At 41.6% G+C, this 22,629-nt stretch overlaps 1 protein-coding gene across 7 annotated transcripts in view; it reads left to right on the top strand.

Annotated features, from left to right (window-relative positions):
- The window catches only part of usp54b (ubiquitin specific peptidase 54b), a 57,026-nt gene extending 49,728 nt beyond the window's left edge, over positions 1 to 7,298 (top strand). For 6 of the 7 annotated variants that reach the window (XM_027289527.1, XM_019266045.2, XM_019266046.2 and 3 more), the window contains 4 exons: positions 227 to 1,050; positions 2,019 to 2,146; positions 2,235 to 2,366; positions 4,858 to 7,298. In XM_027289527.1, the coding sequence (XP_027145328.1) occupies positions 227 to 1,050; positions 2,019 to 2,146; positions 2,235 to 2,366; positions 4,858 to 4,944 (1,171 nt within the window). In that variant the 3' untranslated portion in view covers positions 4,945 to 7,298. Of the gene's footprint in view, positions 1 to 226; positions 1,051 to 2,018; positions 2,147 to 2,234; positions 2,367 to 2,576; positions 2,717 to 4,857 lie in introns of all 7 variants that reach the window. The other variant, XR_002042399.2, reaches the window with a different exon arrangement.
- Positions 7,299 to 22,629: the final 15,331 nt, after the last annotated feature.

Here is a 22,629-nt window from a genome sequence, read left to right on the forward strand (position 1 = left end):
TGTTTGTTGCGTATGAAAGTGAGCTCGTTTGTGCGTGTGTGTGTGTGTGTGTCTGTCTGTTTTCTGCTTGTTTATCCTGGTATGCTGTTGTGACCTTCCCTCTATGCAGTAACTCACCTGACGTCAGAGCAGCTCTGTGTTTTTTTTTTGTGTGTGTGTGTGTTTTTTTTTTTTTTGTTTCTGCGCTGCTGCCTGACTGACACCCTCCCTCTCTTGTTTCCTCCAGTGAACAGCCTGGCCCGGTCCAAGTACTGCTGACGCCCAATCAGGAGGAGGAAGAGGACCAGGCAACGCCCAACCAGGACGCTGCTCTTGGTCCTGACCCGCCCCCTCCACCCTATCGGCCCGCTCTCCCTCGACCCCCGCTCACCCTCACCATCCCTCACCCTTGCGCCCCTTCCAGCCAAGGGGAGGAGGAGGAGGGTAGGCGCATGGGGAGGAGAGGGGAGGAAGGCGAGGATGGGAGGGAGGGGACGGGGGTGAGGCTGTGTGAGTTGCTGCAGGCAGGGGGGGTGAGTGTCAGGCCCCTGGGGAAGCACTTAGCCATCTCTCTGCCCTCGCTTCCTCTGCGTCTCTGGGATACACACACCACACACACCGCACACTCCACACACCTTGAACCCCCGCACACACACCCTCCCCCTCCGCCCTCTACTCCTCCCCCATCTCCCCCTCTCGAAGCCTCTGGGCAAAGAAAACCTTTTGCGCCTCTCTGGCAGCCCCCCCAACCCAACTCTCCCACGGGCGCTGCTCAGCATTGGCCGAGGCACGGAGCTGCTACTGAGACCGGCACGCGTCATTGGTCCTCCTGGAGTTTGGACCGTCCCGACGCCGTGGTGACGCCGTATGACACGCCCCCAGACCGCTGCTTTCCCATCAGGCCGCAGGCGTACAGTCAGTGCTACAGCTACAGTTGCCAGTCCTCTCCAGGGCACTACAGCTCCCAGCTTGCCCCGGGGCAACACCGTGATCCCTGCTGTGACCGTGAAGAGGCTGAACTGTCTGAGCTTGACTCCCTTTACCAGGCCAGTCTGATGGCTGGAAGGACAGGTACACACACACACACACACACACACACACACACACACACACAGATTTTGGATTTTTTGCCCAAATTTATTTTTTAAACGACACCTAGGAACTTCTTCCAGTTTTTGTAGGTTTCACAGACTTAAAGATTAATTAATTCATCAGTAAAATAAGTGACAGATCAGATGCTGTATAGTCAGGTTTGCTGATAATAAACCTGAAATTTGAATTCAGTATGTTGTTTAATAGGTATAGTCATAGTATGTTTTTAAGTTTGATTCCTCACGTGTAAGATGACTTGAATTTAAAACCATGTTGTGTGGACGCTCAATATTCTTTTACTCTTGAATACAAGCTAAAAAACTTACTGCACATACTGATTCTTAAGTTTTGACTATGTAGTGTGTGTGTGTGTGTGTGCTGTAACAGTGACAAAACTACATAAAACAGTCAAACATAAAACAGAAAAACATTTTTTGATCGCGCTGTTGATGGGTGACATTCTCCCAGAATGCACTGGTAAATGTAAATTTTGGTGTTAATTAAAAAAGTGTAAATAATTAAATAGCTGCTCACGGATGCAAAAGAATTGAGAGCATTAAAGTTTTAGAAAAACATTTTGAAGATGAGTATATAGTGTTTTTGAGAGCGGATTATTGATGCTTTTTTCTACATTTCAGTGTTTTTGTTGTCCTTTCAGAGGCTGTTTGGTGTGCTATCATGCTACTTTAAAACAAAAAAATCAAAGAACTTTATATTTAATTACAGGAAAATGTTTATACTGTAAATTCATGCACGCGTGATGGATATTCTTTAATTTGCTGAAATGGTGCAACCATAAAAAAACAGCATGTTGTGTTGTGATGTATCATTAAGGGCTCAGGGAATATTATTAATTATATTTATGTTGTTAAAAGCTTCCACTAAAACATGTTTAAGCGCCTCGTGTTCATGCTGTGACCTCCAGCTCTGCCTGTGTGTGTTTTCAGGCTGCAGCCCATCAGAGAGGCTCATATCCAGGGTGGGAGGGCAGGCTCGCTCTAAGACCCCCAACGCAGACATGGAGAGGAGTGTGTACGGGGCGGACTGCACCAGCACCCCCACCTACCTCAACAAGGTCTGCGTAGTGACAGAATCTTCGCCAAGTCATCACTTGGATCCATCTTTTCCCAGCGTCTGACAGACATTTTCAATCTTTTCTGCAGCCAATGATGTTGCGGGATATGCGTTATCGGATGGAGCCTGATGATGGGGAAAACCTTAGACGAATTGGACGCAGCCTGAGCGGCACAGTAGTGACCCCGCACCGCAGCCGCCTGACTGCAACCCGCAGCTTTGTGAGTGTGACTTCCTTTGCTCTGCTGCCTCCCTGTGGCTGTGCTTTTAAACTGCATCTGCCTGATGTCCCGCCGTGGCACTTTATACATTGCTTTTTCCCTGTGCTCTTCTCCCCCAACCCCGCTGTTTGTCTCGTTTCTTCCTTTTGTCCTGCTTTATCTGTCCTCCCTCTCTCTGCTTCCTTTTCCTTTCCTCTTTCTCTCTCAAAGGTGAAGCAGGCTGATGTCAGTGCCTCTCCTTGCTTACTTCCTCTCTTCTGAGTCCCTGTTGCTATTCCACCACTATCATCTCCTCCATCCTCCTCATCACCAATACCTTCTCATCACCACCTCCCTCCACCGCTTCACAGGTAAACACTGCGCTGAGCTCATATGACGTTACACTTACAGGAAAATACCTCTCATCTGCTTATGCCTGGTAAGAGTGTACACGTTTCCTTTGCTTGAGCTTCTTTTAGTGCCAGATGAGTGTGTCCCAGAGCAGATTTATAGCAAATTAAGTGTCTTTTCTTGATATTTTATGATTTATTTGGTGAACATTTTACTTTCTGGCATACTAGACTCATCTGGCATAAAAGTAGGCTAAGCCCCTATTTGCGCATAGCTACATCCTGGGGATGTGCACTGATTTGAAATAACTGTGGAGAGCCAAAGGTTATTTTCATCCCTGCGAGAATCTGTCATGTCTCCTGCAAAAAATGAACCCTAACCTCAAATGTCTCATGACAACAAAACACTACCACCAAATGAAGATGAAAATGAAGAATAAGTGCAGGTCTGTCTGGTTTGTTTTTGCTTTTTGGAGACTTTTTATAGATTTTTTACACTTCTCCAGTTTCAAGGTGCAAAAATCACACCTCACCAGTGCTAATAGTTTCTGTAATAGAAAAACTGTTGAATACTTTTTATGACAAACGGCACTTTAGAACAACCCCAATGACTGGTATGAAGAAAACCCTTCAATATGTCAGAGGAAACGCTGACGACAGGAACTATTTTTGTTTCTGAATAGATATGTAATACATCAAACTGAAACTCTTGATTTGGAAGGTTGTGAGCCAGCGCTCCAGCTGAAAGTCAAAAATGACATTTGTGGGACAAGCTGTCGGGAGGTGTCTGCGCCTAACTAATAATAATATAAGAAATAATAATATTACGAATACAAGACAGCAAGCAGACAACGACCCTTGAAACCTGTCACATTTATTTCTAGTCTGTTTTGGATGTGAGGTGAATCCAAATGAAACAAGTCACACAGCTTGGCTTTATTCCCCAGATGGCTCAGTGTGTTTACATGCACAGGCATCTGTAAACATTATAGCCTGGATAAACTAACTAGAGTACTCCAATAGAAACCAGGAAACAATGGCATGTAAAGACCTGCAAAGGCTGTTCCTCAGAGGGCCACTTCAGGCTGGCTGCAGAATGACTTAATCTCCATAAGTCCCCATGTTAAAATGTCCAACTTCACAGCAAAAATAAACATGTTTACAGCTTGGTACAAAAAACAGTTTTGGTCTCTATGGCTATTTCCCCATTCATGACAACTGTACTGAGTCTGATTTTTTTTATATAACTCACCTGTTCAAATTATAATAAAGCTTAAAGTCATGCATAGTTAACAGTGTGGCCGCTTTGATTGACAGGTAGGTGCCTTAGGTAGGTGTCTTTACAGATTTCTAGATTAGCCATGGCAGCGATCAGCGCCACAGATTCTGAGCTTCAAAGCGACTCTAAGCGAAATCTATGTGTGACATCATGCATACACAGTCCATTCTTCATACTGTCAGTGTCGAAAAACCTGATCGAATTTTTCACTGATTCAGTAGAATCAAGGCACAGCTGCACGTTTGGAAACTCTTAAAGCTCATGTGTACAGGGAGCGGAATAACTAGGTTTCTAATGTCCCATGTGCATAATATATATAAATATATTTCTAACAATAACTTATTATTCGTGTCATTAAAACAAACAATGTTGTTGCAGCTGATTCTTTTTAATGTGAATTTTCTATCCTTCAATGTGTTTTTACTAATTTACAGAATATCATATTAAATTATTGCAAAATTTCCAAAGATGATTTAGAGAAAATGTCTATGAACTGATGTATAACCAAATGTAATTAATTAATTTAAATGAAATGGTGCAGCCATAAAAATTTTGTTTAAACAGTTTACTTAAAAAGTGTGGAAAAGATTCAATGATATGATTTATGTCGTCAAATCGCGTGGGACAAAATGTTCTAGCAGTTAAGGGTAGATTTAAGTGGAAAGTGAGGAGTATCAAGGGTCAAATCGTTTTTTTAAGTTAATTTAGTTAATTTAGAGCATCAGTATATGTAGTTTATGTGTTGACCTATGACTGTTGACTGATTTCGGAATGAATAAACAGTTTGCAGTCATCTATTAAACCCTTAAACGTCTCTCAAAATGGTTGATTTTGAGGTCCACCTTCACGCTAATTGGAGCTGTTGTTCGTTCTTCCTGTCCAGGAGCTGACGGGCGGTGCAGGGAGTTTCTGGCTTTGTCTGACGGGGGTCAAGCTGTCTTCTGACCAGAGTCCTGCTGTGCTTCAATAATGTCTCACCGCGTTGCATCTCAACATGGGACAGCAGCGCCGGGGTCCACGCTGGCCTCGCCTTGACGGACCTGGGTTTGGCTCAGGAGGATCAAAATCAAACTCCTGTCCTGTTCCTCCTCCTTCTCCCTCAAACAACATGCACACGCAAACACATGCACGCACACATGCACATCTGCACTGACGTAGAGCCTCCCTCAGCGCCTGCAGCACCCTGCTTAGCCCCTACTTGCCTTCCTCCTTCCTTTCCTCACCCCGCTCCCCATCCCCTGACCTACTATTCTGTCTATGCAGTCGCTCTGACCCCCAAACTACAACCTCAACCTTTCCCCCTACTTCCTGTTGTTTCTTGTCTCCCCCTGGGTTTTCAGAGGGTTCCCCCTGTGCAGTCAGCCTGGCGAGCATGCCGCTTTCAGTGGTGTTGTCGGCTTGGTCGTTTCACTGGCCAGGTCTGACTGGGACCTGAGCTCTCGGCGGACTCGTCCTACACCCTCCACCACCACCACAGGACCCTCAGCTCAGGGGGAGGCTCTTACCAAGTAGCCACGCCTCTTCCTCTTTCTTCACGGGCATTTCCTGTTGGACGCACACGTAGCCGAACTGGGTCTGTTTCAGATGGACAGCCATATTTTTTCTCTTTTTGTTTTTGGGTTGGTTTGTTTTTTTCTTCCTGTGTGCGCGCACAGTAAACCCACCCGAGACCGAACTCTCTAATAACTAAAAGTCATGTACAGAAAAACTCATGTATGAAACCTGTATGTTAATTAATAAGACCTTATGGAATGTTGATAATGATAATTAACGAATATTGATAAACTTAAAAGTGGTACTTCCTCATGTCTGCATTTCAAATAGGAGTGGAGTGCACTTCACAAGTGTCTAGCTGGAGTTTCCGCCCCCCAAACCGCTCGCCGACCTAATGACAGCTCTCCCGTTTCTACCGGGAGATTAAACAAGAAAAGCGCTTCCTTTTTCTCTTTGCTTCTTTCCTCGTTTCCTTTCTTGCTTTGTTTCTTTCTTTCTTTCCTTCCTTCTTTTTTCGCTCTCTTTTATTCGCGCTTGCTTTTCTTTCTTCCAAACAGGAAACAGTAGCACCAGAAATAGGCCAACAGGGGAGGGAAGTCGAGATGGAATGAGAGTATGTAGGTTAGGAAACCCTTTCTCTTAGGCTTTATTAATGAAAATAGAGATGACTCAAGTGCGCTTTGCAAGGTTACTCGGCAGAAGTGCGCTTTTTTTTTTCGGAAAAAAGGCTTTTGGACTGAGGAGGCAGCTGGAGACAAGTCGATGGCGTTGTTTGTTTGTTTTACTTAAAGGCCTCAGGTGAACTTATGAATTCACGTTTTATTATTTCTCCCTCTCCCCTGAAACTGGTTTTGAGACCTCGGATGTGAATAGAAAATGCTCATCTTCAGCCTGAGACAGTGACATGTCTAATATGAATATGCTTTATATGATATATATGTATTAGAGGTATATTTTCAGCCAGTGAGCTATCTTCTTCAAGAGATGTCAACCATTCCTCAGTTGTATGAACCGTTATTACACAGTAATGAACAGTTAATTGACTCCCCCCTTTACCGAGGAGCTTTCTGACATGTGTAGAGTACATTTATTATATGCTTTATTCTATTGAATATTATATAAAATAACAAAGTCCTTATAAAACAACTGGCCAATGTAAAGTACTTCAAGAATTTACTGATGTTGATTGATCGTTGTAACTAAACCAAAGGTTGGCACTTAACTCAGAGAGCGTATTTAACATTGCTGTTTTTATTTTCATTTAGGTTCTGTTTTTGTTGTTTGTTTGTTTGTTTGTTTGTTTGTTTTTTGGGTTCTGGATGTGGGAGAATGTAGCCAATTGTAGCGCATGAGTCCGCTATGCAAATCAACCTTCCCTCACGATCCTGTATCAGAGACAGTCAGGAGGCAGACACACCCACCCAACTGGGCGCTCTCATGGACTCTGGCAGAGACGCGGAGAGGTGGAGGAGATCTCATGTTTAATGCTGCTGGTGAACTTTGTTGTTCTGCATATACTACTATGTTTTAACCAATGGAATGCAAAAAGAGAGCAACAACAAGGAGGGAGAGAGCGAACGGGGAGAAAGAGAGAGCGAATGAATGTAAACTAAAGGATGAAAGTGTGTGTCTGTTGAATGATGTGATGGTCAGCGACAGAGAGACAGAGGTGAAGAGCGAGGAGTTAACCACTGCAGATGGTTTATTGTTTGTGGGTGTGTGTAGACTGTGTGTCAGTTCTGGGGTGGTGTTGCTCGGGGAAAGAGGGAACCTGTATTTTTGCAATAAAGTTATTACCAATGCACTCCCACAGGGGGCGTAACCACCGTACAATCTGTGTGTGTGTGTGTGTGTCATCATTTATTTGTGGAAAGATCAGGAGAAAAGAAGTCGAACGTTCAGCTGAAATGATGTCGACTGCTTTCAGTCTGAGAACATGATCCATGATCCTGTTTTTTTTGTGTTAACCTGCATGGCCAGCATTAAGTCCAGAGGTCAGAGAGATACTCAGATCGTTCACTCAAGTAAAAGTATCAATATCACACTCCATACTCCATACAAGTTAAAGCAACACTGTGTAGAAATGGTCATAAATATGGACAGCTTTATTTGTATTTGTTATGATTATACTGTATTACTTATGATCAAAAACTAACATCCAAACATCAAGCAAGTGCAACAACACATGACATAGCAGCCGACTAATATTATTATCTATTCCAACAGCAAAAAGTCCAGCTCAGCATGTCTTTCAGCCTTTTATTTCCCCGAGCGCTTGCAAACAACTAAAATTCAGTCCCAGATTTAATCTTGTCCTGTAGTTCCCCAAACGACCACTTGAGGCTCGTTGCAAAACGAGTTCATCTCCATAAGTCCCCATGTTAAAATGTCTAACTTCACAGCAGAAATAAACATGTTTACAGCCTGGTACAAAAAAACTGTTTTGGTCTCTATAGCTAATTTCCCTGTTCATGACAACTTTACTCACCTGTTCAAATTATATTAAAGCTTAAGGTTATGCATAATTAACAGCTTGAACCTTTTACTGACAGAAGGGTGCCGCTACAGGTCGCTTTTTTTCAGCACCCAGGGTTCATTCAGCCCACCACAAGTCAACTGATGATCACTGCCAAGAGCCACCACAATCCCGAGCTTAAAAACGGTTCTTCAGAAACCTGTGGGTGACATCGCGGATACCATGATTATGGCAAATATGAAATATCCTTTTCTGGTCACAGTCAATGTTCATTATCGATCTGACATAACAGAACATCTCATATTAGGTCCGCCAGCTTCAGGATGTGGGATATTATTCATATATCTGTGTATTTATTTATACTTCTGTAATTTATTTGTCCTTCACAGTGTCTGTGAAGCTCCCAGTCAATACAAGTTGTGTTGTGTTGTGTTGTGTTGTGTTGTGTTGTGTTGTGTTGTGATAGCCAGTCTGCAGTTCATCCCTTTACCACTAGATGTAAGCAGTGATACACTGGCCTGCCACTTGCTTTCACAGAGTACATTCAGTCACTCATTTAGAGAAGTATTGACACACTGTCATCACTGTCACAAAAAACAAACTCACTCTTTTGCACTCAGATAGCCTTTTGTTGTCAAAGTCTTTTCTTTTCATTATTCCGTAAAAAACAAGAAGGAGAAAACATAAAGTCCCTCCAGAATAGAGCAGAGAAAAGGTGATGAATCAATAGCCATTACTTTTCACATACACCTCTCTCCGGTACAGAGAAAGTACATTTAATGGTTCTTTTATCTGTCAGTGCAGGTTTACGTACGTCCTATCCTTTTGAGAAGCAGTGACCTGAATTCAAGGCTCGGATGTGTCGTCACGTTTATTGGTCTTCTCTTCTAGCGTCTTCAAGGATTTTTTATTTATTAAAAATCTTAAAAAATGTCAAATGATCTGCCAAACATTGTTGATCTACAGTGAGGAGAATTACAGACACTTGGGAAAAACTTCTAACGTGATGTCAGTTAAATTGCTAACATACGAAGCTGACAATCATACTCTGGGCTTGATTTGAAGATGGGCAACATTTCAAAGATTAATGGAGTACCTAGAGACACAGACTGTACAGAAAATGACTCCAGGGTGCAAAATTGTGGTTTCATTCTTGTTGGCGAATGCACGAGGAACATGAAAAGTTTGAACGGTACGGCAGTCCAAGATAGGATCCTGTTTTTTCTTGTGTTCAAGGAGACGTTAAGATCAGTCAAGAAGTTAAAATGTGGAAATCTGAGAGGTGTCCTTGAGCAGGATCATTTCTCATGTGATGAATAGGTTGTAGAAGTAGACATCTCTCTTGCAAAATGTCATCAGCATATGTGAAGCATCAAGACAACTGCAGGCCATCTGCAAGAAATCACGATATTGACATGCAGATATAGTAAAACAGAAACACAAAGCGTAAAACCAAAGACGAAACAGCTGATCTGACATTCAGACCTACTTCACATCATGGTTGGCCGGCTGTCAGGGAGTTAGAAAGTAGCCACGGATTGAACTTCTCTTTCTAGCGCTCTTCTTTCATTCTTGGCACAACTATTTCTGTTGCTTTTCATGTCAACAGCTAAAGTGAATGTCTTCCAGGATAGACTGTCTGAAAATGTGCACAGTTTTTCCTCCATTTAACAACTATTGTGTCTACAAGCTTTTCACACACTGCGTTAACCTTGTCTTGAATAACTTTGTCTTTAGAGTCTAAATCACCCCTGATGACGTGACATATTTTGTGGGTATTTCAGATTATATTCAGTGCGTAACAATAACAGAACATAGCAGCTGATAAACCGAACAGTTAACAAAAGTGTGAGCGCAATAACTGCAAGAAATTTGTGGAAAATAAGAGCTTTGGATATATTTTTGAGCAGATTATGTATTTTTAAGATTCATAACAATCATATATACTCATGCTTGGCCACTGTTCTGTCAACAATAGACCTGCTGCCTATTCTCTGGAGAAAGCCACTTCTGGGCACACTGCAGTACTTTTGTTTTGGGACAAATGTGAGAAAATGTGGGCAAGTCTAGACTACAATTGCAATTAGAGATAATTACAGTCTGCTGAAGGAAAACAGGGTAATCAGGCATAAATTAGGCCTGGGTCAGTGGTAAAATCAACATGACAAATAAACGAAAGGTGTATGTGAAAGGTAATAAATGACGAAATCAGAAAATAAAACACAACATAGATTATTCACTTTCAGGGCTTGGATTGCCAGGAAGGAACTTCAATAGTAAAAGTTTACACTTAATGAAAAATCACAGCCTGACAGACAACTAGAGAGGATGATGTAAATGCTGTGGAAGAAAGAAGCCAACTGGAAGTCAGGATTTGTTTTGATCTACAAAATCTAAATGAATCAATAAAACCAGAACGCTATCAGCGTCCAGTTGTGGTTGAATTCACACGACAATTATCTCTTATCAAGGCTTCCATCTGGGGTCAACAACATTTCTAATTTTCCAGAACAATGAAACATGGTATTATTAAAGGCTTGGATGGCATATATTGACGACATACTGGTGGGACATGAAGGAATATCTGACTGAATCCAGCTTCAGTAAAACAATGCAGAACAATATCATGAACACAATGTGTCGAAAGACTAAAACCAGACCAGACAAGGTCAAAGTAAGGTGTGAAGGTGTGATGTGGCGCTGTGAGGAAGAAGTGAGATCAACGCTCGCTGTAACACCTATAGTGAAATACTCTGACGTAAACGTACTTGTGAAATTCAGTGGATGCATCCAAGAGTGGATTAGACGCAGGCCGCCTACGGGAAGGAAAGCTGTAAGCTGTGAGTGCAGAATGCTCAGCACAAACTGAGAAAATGAATCCTTTTTTTTCAGTTTTAATCTCATCATAAACCACTTGTTATATTTTTTAAAAAGACACTCAGCAGATATTACTGCTGAAAACACAAAAAACACATTATTATGGAGCAGTTTCAGGACATTTTCAGCTTGTGAAGCTCCGACCTCAGACTTGACTCAACTTTTCAGTTCAGGCTTTCTTTTTTGGCTACAGCTATACATCTCTAGCTGTCTTTCATCATCATCTTCATCCTGTCATTTGTTAAGTGCGGCTATACTTTATTGGGCCCTAATTTCATTAGTTTAGAAGACCTTCATCTTCATGCTCAGCTTTCACTTTCTGGCTGAAATACTGGGGGAAACGCTAGCCTTGCTCTGTCAAAGGTAACAAAATATATCTCACAGAACGCTCACTCACTAACATGTTATATCTCTACTATTTCTTAGCAGTCACCCTGGCAACCAACATGGAAGTTCAAACCTTGTGTGGTGCATTCATTTATGGTTTTTTGAAGAGGGGTTGTACGAGGTACTTATCCACATTCAGTGTATTAGTGCACAGCTTTGGACAGGGTCAGCAGAAAAATGGATTTACAAAAAAATCAATGACCACAGTCTCAACAATGCTTTCACCACTTTACCTCTTTGTCAGACAGCCTTTTTCTTTGGCACTAACTGTAGAACTTCCATATTTCTAAGCACAAGCTGCACATCACACTGTAGATCAGCTGTTTGGATCAGTTAGAGCGGCACAGCTAGAAAAACACAAGTCTGCACCTTCTTTGGAAATTTTAGAAACGTAAAGTTTGATTTCAGTCAGATCAAGCGTGTTAAACTGGGTGAGGTGCTGTGGGGTTTATCCGTAGGATGCTCTGTTTGATCTGACTGCTGTCTGCTGTAGGTAATACAGTGACTAAGTATAAGTACCTACCTTAACTTTGACAGGAGGAAACAGGAACCAAACAGTGCTCTCCCTTGTCAAAGTTGGATCTTTTGTTGACCCACATATGCACTTGTAGCTCCTACCAACATAGACTTTGGGGTATCACAGTTTTCTATCCCTAACCTTAGTCCAATGGCATTATAGTAGCACTAGGCAAATACTTAAGCATGCCTACTGTATGCCCAAGTTTAAGATGAGAAAGGGCAGCTGAATAAAAGTTTAGACTGTCAAGGTAGAGCTGAGGTTGACAGCTGTGTCTTCAATAAAAAGTCCACAGGAAACAAAGACTTAGTCAATTATATTGCTCTCAGTTTAGCAAGGCAGACACATACTGTACTTGTAATTGTAGGATAAAAATATCCATGTCTACAGACCATTTAGAAAGACTTAGACAGATGGTGCAGAGAAGAGGAGCCAGGCTCCTATAGCAGCATTAAGGACTGCTGGAAATAAAAAGAAATAATGAGCTGTGATGGGATTCTCTTTAAAGGAGACAGAATCATTACAGTACTACAATCAAGACAGGACACACTTGATTGCATTCATCAGTCACTTTGGTACTGAAAACTGTGGAAGAAAACTTTTAGTTAATGGTCCAAAGGAAAAAGAGTAAATAGAGAGCAACTGTTAACACACTCAGATTATTCAAGGGGAACCATTATTATTCGTACAGTGGCTAAAATTTAAAACGTTGATTTGGGTATGTGTGGAGAGAGCTTGCAGTGATTGCCTTCTTGTAACTGAATTTTACCACTGCTCTCGAGTGGAACATAATGATAAGCACTGACTATATAAATAATGAACAGCGTATGCATGCCATCACCCTTAGGTTTCTGAAGAGCTGTTTGAAAGCTCAAAATATGTGGCTCTGGGTGCCGTCATGTTGGCGGTCCTGCCTTTTTTTGCCTCCAGCTAATCTAGAAATTGGCAAAGACGTGGATCATCGGTGGACCTGAGGTGGGCCAAACAACATCTGGGTGCTTAAACAAGCCATCTGTAACTACACCCACCTCTCAATCAAAGCAGCTATGCTGTAAAGTATGCCTAACTTTAAGCCTTAATATAATCTTAACAGGTGAGTTGTGTAAAAAATTAGACACAGTTGTCATGATTAGCAATAGAGACCAAAAATGCTTTTTGTACCAGGCTGTAAACATGTTTACTTCTGCTGTGAAGTTGGACATTAAAACATGGGGGCTTGTGGAGATTGACTCGTTCTGCAGCCAGCCTCAAGTGGACATTTGAAGAACTGCAGTTTTCTTCTGCATTGGCTTAACTTCACAGCCACAGAGGTTGCCGCTTGATAACATCACACTATTTCCTCCTTTGCTCCAGACAGTCGCTGGTTACTCTGAGAGCGTTAACTATAAACTGGACCGTTACTGAATTAAATTACTTTCAGTCTGTCATAAATCAAAAGCACGGGGACAGCTTCCTCTGTGTAATTTCAAAGTCTGCTTCAACAGTAGGACTTCTGAACACTGACAATGACCATGATACATCATGTCTCTTTTACCTCATGTAACCATCACTTACATCACGGAGAGGGTGTACCATATATAGATCATGTTCGAAATTAAGCATTAACAGAATGCAAGTAGTTAATTTATTAAACTATGCCAATAGACCTTTTTCACAGCAGCCATTTTGACATTAAATCTTTAGGGTCAACACAGTCTGTTCCATTTATTGCAACATGCACCACAGCAGCACCCTGACTCTGTCAGTATCACTGGAAAGACCTGTGTTTATCCTACCATTTCATGTCAAAATGGCTGCTGTGAAAACGGTCAATTGCAGGGGTCGGCAATTAGCGGCCCGTGGGCCAAAACTGGCCCGCCATCAATTATATCTGGCCCGCTAGATGATGTTGATTTATTTTAAAATATATATTTTTTTAATATATCTTTTAAACCTCATGTTTTCTGTCAAAAATACAACAATTCCACAGATTTCACAACATTTATTGAAAAGTAGCTGATAAGTAACGTGACAGCAGCCAGAACATCCTCGCAGCCTCTATACTTGACGCACAGGTGGGAACGCGATTGGCATGTGAGTGCGCTGTAACCTGTGGAAAATAAAAGTGTCCTGTGTCCCTCTTGCAATGGACAACGTGAACAAATATGTTTCATTAAAAAAAAAATTTAAAAAAAGCAAACAAGGTCGGCTCAAATATCAAATAGCCTAAAAAATGTGAATGCACATCAGCGGCAGATCTGCGCTGCTGTATACATTAGTTACAGCAGGTTGCTAGGGCAGGTTGCCTGTTTCATGACAGATGCCAGGAGATGCAACAGTGGGCGTAATAACAGCACATGGAAGCAAATTAATGTTTTAAATTAAATGAATTTTTAAAGTTAAATAACATTTATTTTTAATATAATAGAAAATTATTATATTTACCGACTCCTGGTCTATTGTTTCTCTAAACCTGAGAAAAATAAGGTAATCTACAAAATAAATCTTCACTCACTAAAAAAGACCACACCAAAATGGATATAGATTTAGACAGGTTTATTGTATATTGTGGATGAAGGTGATCTGAGATGACGTACTGTAGGGATGAACGATGAAGAGACGAGGATCGAGGGATGAAGGTTAAGGAAAGAGAGGAGGAATCAGGGTCGTAGATGGATGGAGGACTTTGGAGATGGACCTCAGCTGGTGGAGTGAACAATGAGGGTGTAAGGGAGCCATTTTGTTGTCGTTCAAGAGGATTAGACCTCCCGTGGTTATTGTATTTGAACGAAAGAGAGAGAAGGGAAAAAAAGTAAAAAGAGATTTCATAGGAAGTGAACGGTTAAGATGTGCTACTTGTAGAAATGGGATGAGTTCAAAGTGAGGTCTTTGCTCGTTAGAAAGTTAGAAAACTTGGGCACTAATGGACTTCCAGAGAGAACAATGAATGAATAGTTTCATTTAATGTCTGGTCATCTACATGACACATCCCTCATGGGATTATTCACAAATTAATCAGCAACAAAACAAGTATTCATGTGTTTACCCAGCAGCATCGAGCACAGTACTGTACAGTACACTGAGCGCATCCAAATTTTAACACAAATCCCAAGATATCTAAGAGACAATGTGTTCAATGAGTCAGTAAAAAGTGAAATGAAAAGCAGCCATTATTTGATTTTGCCTGCCTTCTTTCTTTTTCTCCCACTTTTTGAATGAAGCTTATCTATCTATCCATCCTCCTCTTCTCCCTCCTCTCTCTGGTGTCGGTACCGGCGGCAGTAGTGGTGTAGTTGGTTGCGTCTGACGACCAGGCTTTCTGTCATGGACAGGAGTGCACGTGCCGGCGAATCACGTGCGGTTCGGTGGCAGACAGGCGCTCACACTCTCTGCAGGAGAGTCATCCTGGGCTAAAAATAGCAGCCCAGAGGAGGAGGGAGATGAGCTGCAGACTGCAGCGTAAAGAAATGGAAACTTTGAGGTTATTTTTACCGCCATGAATGCCTCTGCTACACCCCAGACAATTTGCCTTTTTTATTTATTGGTTGTTTTTTTTTGGACTGTGTGTGCCTAGCATCTTAAACTCTCTTTTTTTTTTTGAACTAGGAGTTTTTTCATCAGAAACAAGCTGTTGGGTGTGAAAAAGTAAATGTCTGGAGCAGCAGCCTGCCTTGTTAACAAAGCATCACTTTAATACCTAAAGGAAATTCAAATTCTTTGGACAAATCACTGCACTTTACCTCCAAAACACACAGAGCAGGTGGTTAATGAATGAATGTTTTCAGGGAAGAACATATGTAGCCGTACAGTATGTAACATCACGGACAGACAGCACTGTAACCATAGCAACCATACTTACCTACTAGTATGTGCAGACTGGGTTATTCATTTATCTTCCCCATTCATAAATTCAGTCATTCATTCATTCACTCACTTATTGACTCATTCAATTATCACTCGTGCATTGACTGACAGAAAAGCAGAAACCATTGTACACTGTAATGACACAGTCCTATAATATTGTGACAATGGATGGTAATTGGACCAAAGATGCAGACGCTGAGTTCACAAGTGTACAGAGTTTATTCATGAAAGCAGGGGAAGGGCTCAGGCTGGAGGTCAGGGGATTTCTGTGGGTCGATGACAGGGACTAAGGGAGACACAAGAGGGGGGAGAGGACGATGGTGAGGTGAGGGTCCGGGAGAAGAGTGGGTCCAGGCTGGCAGCTGCTGAGCAGGGGTTGGTGATCTGAAGCACAGGGATCACAGGGTCAAAAACGAGGCAGGAAACACGGGTAGGGAAAAAACACAGGAAAACCAAGAAAGCACAAGGAGTATCAAAAAACACTGGAAGTAGGAATTCAATGTGAAGAGGAGACTGATAAGTTACCACTGTAAAGATCTGGCGAAGAGTGAATGGAGAACCGGTGTGTTTCAGCAGGAGGGTGATTAGTAGATGAGCTTCAGGTGTGTGCTGCAGCAGCTGCCTGTGTCTGGGTCTGGCTTTGTGACGAGGTGTAGATGTTTCAGCAACACTTTACTTAAACTTAAAGTTCTTTAGCATTCATGAGCAGTATATAAACATTTAACAAATGTTTTAGAACCGACGATATAAGAGTTAATTCATGTTTTTATCAACAAATAGAACTCCACCATAAGTGGAGCCTGGTGATTAAATGATAATTGACAATATAGTAAAATGCAGGCCACTGTTTAGGGCTTTGCACCCATGAGAGGCAACAGATCATCAGACTGGGTTGCGATAGACAAGACCAAGACAAGACCATCCTGTGCAATTTAGTCTGTAAACAGCATCCAAAATAACACACAGCAGTTTTTAAATACTACAAGACAATGCTTATTGAGATGACTTGGACTACGCCTTACCCGAAAAGTTTTGGCAAATATTCGCTATCTAAGTAGACCATATACTGGCGGCAACCTCCATGGCTGTGAAGTGAAGCCAATGTGGAACTATCAAAAACTGCAGTTCCTCAATCGTCCACTTGTGGCTGGCTACAGAACGAGTCAGTCTCCATAAGCCCCCATGTTACAACGTCCAACATCACGGCAGAAATAAACATGTTTACAGCCTGGTACAAAAAAACAGTTTTGGTCTCTATATTATACATCTCACTTGTTCAAATTATATTAAAGCTTAAAGTTATGCATAATTAATAGCATGGCCCCTTTGACGGCAGTGGCAGGACTGCCAAGATGGTGGCGGCCAGCGCTCCTTAAGAATGTGTGGGTGACGTCACAGATAGGACACCCATATTTATACTATCTATGGCTATATACAGTCTGATCTTGGTCCTGACTCGTTCTTGCAATATCCTGGTCTTCGTCTCAACCCCTGAAATACTTGGTCTCGCTCTTTATACACTCTGGTCTTGGTTGTGACTTCTCGCTTTAGGTTTTGACGACAACGCTGACATTCAGCGCTCATTTAAACTTAATGTGCAGTCACATTGCCAATTGTGTAATTGAAAAAGTCTAATACCTGCACGTATACCATATAAGCATAGCAGGAATGTATGTAAATTGAAGTGAGTGGAAAATAAACGTGCTGCCAACATATCTTAGTGTGCTGCCAATCCTCACAGTGGTTTGCACACCCACATATCCATCAAATTGGCATGATTTTCTATAGAATAAAAGTCAGAACTCCCTTTCAGGGATTTGGATAACATCAACATTTCTGTCCATCTGTGAATCCAGAGCAAGGGAATGCATTTTTCCTTTGTGAAATCTCCCCTTAAGCTGTGCCTTCTTGCTGACAGAAATGGCAAATCGGGGAGATTTAATGCAGGCTGCAGTTGAGTAGAAAAAACATCACTGGAATAATGGCTTAGAGATACGCGAACAAGCACTAATCACTGCAATCACTGCAATCCAAATCGCTGCTTTTGATTTCACCCAGCAGCAGCACACTTAGCATCACAGTCCCTGCTGTGTGTAAACGTGATGGAAGTATTACACTGTTCTCTGCCCTGTTGGATGTTAACCCTTAATCTTTCACAACAATGCTTGATGCCAAGGCCATCTACCCTCCAAGCATAATGTTTCCTTTTCCTAGCTCTGTTATTTATTCTTTCACCTTATTTTCCAATCTTCCTCTAAAGACTGACTCTAGTTATTTTCTGTGCATTTACAATCCTCCACGTTTGCCTCCACATACAGTAGTGTTCCCTTTCAGTCATCCTATCTGTCGCTCTCCTCCTACATCTCATATCTCCCCACTTCATCCCTCTAAATCAGGTAGCTTAACTGTTCCCTGTCACTCATGTGGCAGCTGCAGCCACATTGTTAATAAAATACTGAAACGATCGATTAAAATGTTCCCTGAAGGAAAAAACAAGAAACAGTGTATCACGTTTTAATACCAAACAAAATGAGGAAATTGGTCAGATAAGACCCAACTGTGTCACCAAACTGATGTTGCTGCCAATAGTTGTAAGTAATTATTCCTGCAGTGTTCATACAGTAAATTGAATGAAATTAGACTTGAGAATTTCATACTCACCTTTTTTTGTTACATGTGAAGAATAAGGAGCCAACAGAAGATGTTAGCTAGATGTTTTTTAGGGGTCTTCAAGCTGCATGAATTTTAAACTTCAAAAGACGTAGCCCAGGATGAAAGAAAAGTCAACCCAGTCACTGTGCCAAAGTGAGTGTAGGGTCAAAATGGTCAGTCAGACGCCCCTGCCAGACATTGAGGAAATGATGGTTCAAGTGCAAGACGCTACCTGAATGAGAAACAGAACCGAAAGTTCACAGTATAATGTAGTGAAAAGCTCTACTGTGCACACAACTCTGTGCCTTTTCTAATCCACCTTGTGTAAGTAAATTACCACATCTGTTCTTATTCTGTTCACATTTTGTCTATCTGGACCTGTTTTCTGGAGTTTCAGTGTGTTGATATGCAGCAGGTGGACTCGTGGAAGACTTTCAGGAAGGAGACACAACGTTTACTGTTTGATTTAACATTGCCATTATCATTTGGCCCATTTTTCTTTAACTTGAACCACAGTTGTAAGGTGCAGATATTGCAGAAAATATAGATAAAGAAAATCTTGCTCAGTATTGACCTTCTTGTCCACAATTGGGTTGCTACATCAGACAGGGTCTTGTGGTCAGATGAAACCATACTATTTCAGATTCAGAGCCTACAGATGGATGTTTCTGAAAAGCTTAGGACCACCTAGAGATGCTTTGCCCACCTGTGACCATGTTTTTCTGTCATCCACAGTGGTGTTTAATATAACATGTTTGTGACTTTCAGGCAGTTTGATGTGCTGTGACAATACTGGTGACATCTGAGTGACTGGCACAGCCGGCTCTTTTAGTCATCATCGCTCGATCTGCGTTTTATATTCCTCAAGAGATTTATAGTGTCTCTCCTCCTCAGGGCTTCCATCTTCCATTCATCTTTGCTGACTTGCTCAGTCCTCCACATCCTGATCCTCCCCGTGGCAAAGCTATATTTGGATGAACAGCAGGACACCGTCCAGATTGTGTTTGTATATAGCATGCATGTCACATGTACTGGGCCCGTTTAATGTGATGTTTGATTAAAAGATTACAAGGGGACATAAGTGCAGCATGCAGTGAACTAGGTTTGAGAGGCTCAGTGTGTTCATGCATGTTTACATTAAATGGTCACCTTATCTCCGCACAGATGGGACACTCTCTCACCAATCATCCCTGTCTCTCATTTCGACCTGGTATCTAATTTGGCTGATTTGTTGGTTCAACCAAGTCAATAGCTGATCTGATTAATCTGCAGGGAGATACTGTGATCCTGTGGCAGCACAAAGGGCTTTGCATGCCACATGCCACATTCTGAACTTTGGTGTTTTACTACATTGATTAGTTTCTTTTTTTCAATTAATCAATATCACGTGAGAAAAAAATAATCTCATTAATTAGTTGTGAAAATAATAATAACACTAGTTTGGAGGCACAGCGTAATGTAAGGATTTGAATATGTGCATTTAAAAGGGTCACAAGTGGCAGCATGACGCCTGAGGGTCATGTATGTACAATGTGAGCAGGTGGTGAAATCATAATTACTTTAAGGGTCCGTCATCAGCAGAAAGGTTTATCTGAGAAGCCGCATTTGTGTGCATATTTCTGTGTACCCTTTGACTTATTATCAGTTCTCCTTTTAAAGTTTAAAGTCAAGTTTTAATGTTCTGTTTCTCTGCACATTTAATACTTCCTCGCCTCCCACGCATTCTTCAACTCTACTCTTACAAAACCTGATCATTAAAATGATTATTTCATTCAACTTAATCTCCTCTTTTTACAAGCACACACAAAAAGAGTCCAACTTGCTGTTTGTCAGTTTGTCGCTCGTCTCGTCTGCTAGCCGTATGAAATCACTTCCCCCGCTGTGCCATTATAATCTGTCGTACGTCATTTAAATCTAATCTGTTTGCCTTTTATGTGAAGAGTACGCAGTGCAACCAGAAGCTTTTTTTTTTTTGTGGTAACTCCATCAAATGAAGTCATGTTATGTTATTAAGTGATGTCCTCCAGGTCAGCACCTTGAGACACTTGTGTGTGATTGTTGTCAGAAAAGACGTAGAAATGAACACACATAATGCAATCATCTACACTTAGAAAACGACTGTATGAACAGGTAATCATCTGTGTCACTGTAGGGATAGTGTTGAATCTGAGGTTGTTGGGACACTGTCTTATCATGCTAGCCAAGATCAGAGGACAAGACAGTCTTGATCCCTTGACACAACAGGTCAGATAACAATGATGGACCATTAAGGTTAAACACACTCAGACTCCTGTGTACTTTCTCTGCACATCACTTCACTTCTTGTTCCCGACGTTGCAACATTGCTCCTTTCAGATGTGAATGAACGTCTCTAATAGAGCAAATCAGTCACCGACCAGTATCAACTTTTATTTTTTTCTGAAGCACAAAGTTATTTGTAATTGTTCAAATGCAGGCTGAGCCTTATTTTATCTTCAGTCACATTTGCAGAATTTATTTGTGAATATTTGATCATTTCATTTAAAAGATAATTTTTTTAAAGAACATAGCCTCAAGGGTGGCAGTAACAAAAATAATAATAAATAATAATGGAAAGAAATGGAAGTGACTAATGAATAACAGAAGTGAAGAAATGTAGGCCTGTGTTGAAACATAGAGTGATAAATTGTTGATTGATTTAATAACCTTGATTGACATTTTATTTTAAACAGAGTTTCTCTGATAATGGGCTGTGTATCTAACTTTATCATTTACAAATGATCAACAGTCGAAGCTCTGCAAACGTGAACAAGAGTTCAAAGTATTCCAAAACCTTAAACCTAACCAAACCCTATCATAAAACTGATGGATTTTTCAACAATGATTTGGTTTTGGAAGGCACAGAGAGTTGATATCGCCCTGAAATGCTTTGATTTCCTCAATACTGAAAACTCTTAAATGTGATTACTGCACAGTTGTTTTCACTGAGTTTTTCCAGCCAATGCAAGACTGTCCGCACCAAAACATGTGGCGCCTTTGTAAAAGGCATTTTTGGAGGGAGCTCGGAGTAGAGCCACTGATCCTTCATGTCAAAAGGTAATGTGGTTCAGGCATCTCATTAAGATGCTTCTTGGACACCTTCCTTTGGAGGTGTTCCAGACAGCTGGACATCTGGAATGTTCAACTAAACCTGCTGCGACTGTGACCTGACCCCAGATTGTTGTGAGAAATTGCTGAAGTCAAAGGTCAATGGTGAGGTCAGGAGGGAAGAAAGTGTTCAGGAGCCTCTGATGTCTTATGCTGTATTATTTATTGACGCTTGGCCAAGGAGAATTAGAGACACTCTCAAAGTTCATCAGAAGTGCCTGAGTCGGTCTCACATTCTGCCCAACTCATCCAGGTGGATAGACTGAATTAGCCAAAGAGAATGTCTTTACCCATGCAGGTGTTATTGTCAGCATATTCTACTGTGGGGACACTTTTGTCTGTTTACGTAGATTGGAACATCAACACAAGCTATCTATTATGTCTAGGAAGGCGGAAATAGGTCTCTTCGACCCTGGCCACCACAGTGTTGAGATAGATTGGCACCTACTGTTCTCAACCAAAGCCAAACAACTACAATACTAAAATACAATACTGTAATACTGTCGAGGACCTCAAGGCCCACACGTGACCTTGTGTAACCTAAGGATAGAAAATTCCACAACACATAAGTGGAAGGAAAATTGATGGAACAGCTGAGCACGTGTTTGAGCACGTGCTTTGAGGAAAATGCTGTTTTTGCAGATGCACAAATCCTTCTCTACAAATGTCTCTACAAAAGTCACACGCTTGCATATGTTCAGCATATGACTTGGCTTGGTTAGGCTGACTGGGACGGTGCATCCCAATTTCATAAACAGTTCCAGCTACAGTGGAGTCACACACTTGCAGAGCATCTCTGGGAATGCTTTTGCCAAGAAGAAGAAGACTACAGCAAATTATTCTTTTGAGAGCAGCTTTGCAGACTCTCTTCTGGTCACGGGACAGTAGAACAGCTTTTATTTTTATCACACTCACAGATGGCTCCAGAAAAAGGCAGCCTCGAGCCGGAGAAGTTGCTTCATGTGAAGAATATTTGCTTTTATTCACATTCACAGCGGCGTACTGGGACACAGGATGCTCTCATATCATCTAACGGCCTGTTAGAAGGTGATGTGAGAGCTTAGGAACAAATCAATGGTCTATCTTCATTCTTTTCCTAATCTATTATTTGACCTATTGTAATCATACACTTTATATAATCCCACTGTTGTTGACTCACAACCCCATTGAACCTGATCTGAGCATTTGTGACTTTAGGAAGTAGCATACAGTTCATAATCTTTGCCTACTTGAAAGTACCTTTCCCAAAGTTTCTTCCGTTTCACCCCGTCTTTCTGGGTCAT

This window comes from Larimichthys crocea, chromosome XVI (genome assembly GCF_000972845.2).
Source record: "Larimichthys crocea isolate SSNF chromosome XVI, L_crocea_2.0, whole genome shotgun sequence".
Lineage (NCBI taxonomy): Eukaryota > Metazoa > Chordata > Actinopteri > Sciaenidae > Larimichthys > Larimichthys crocea.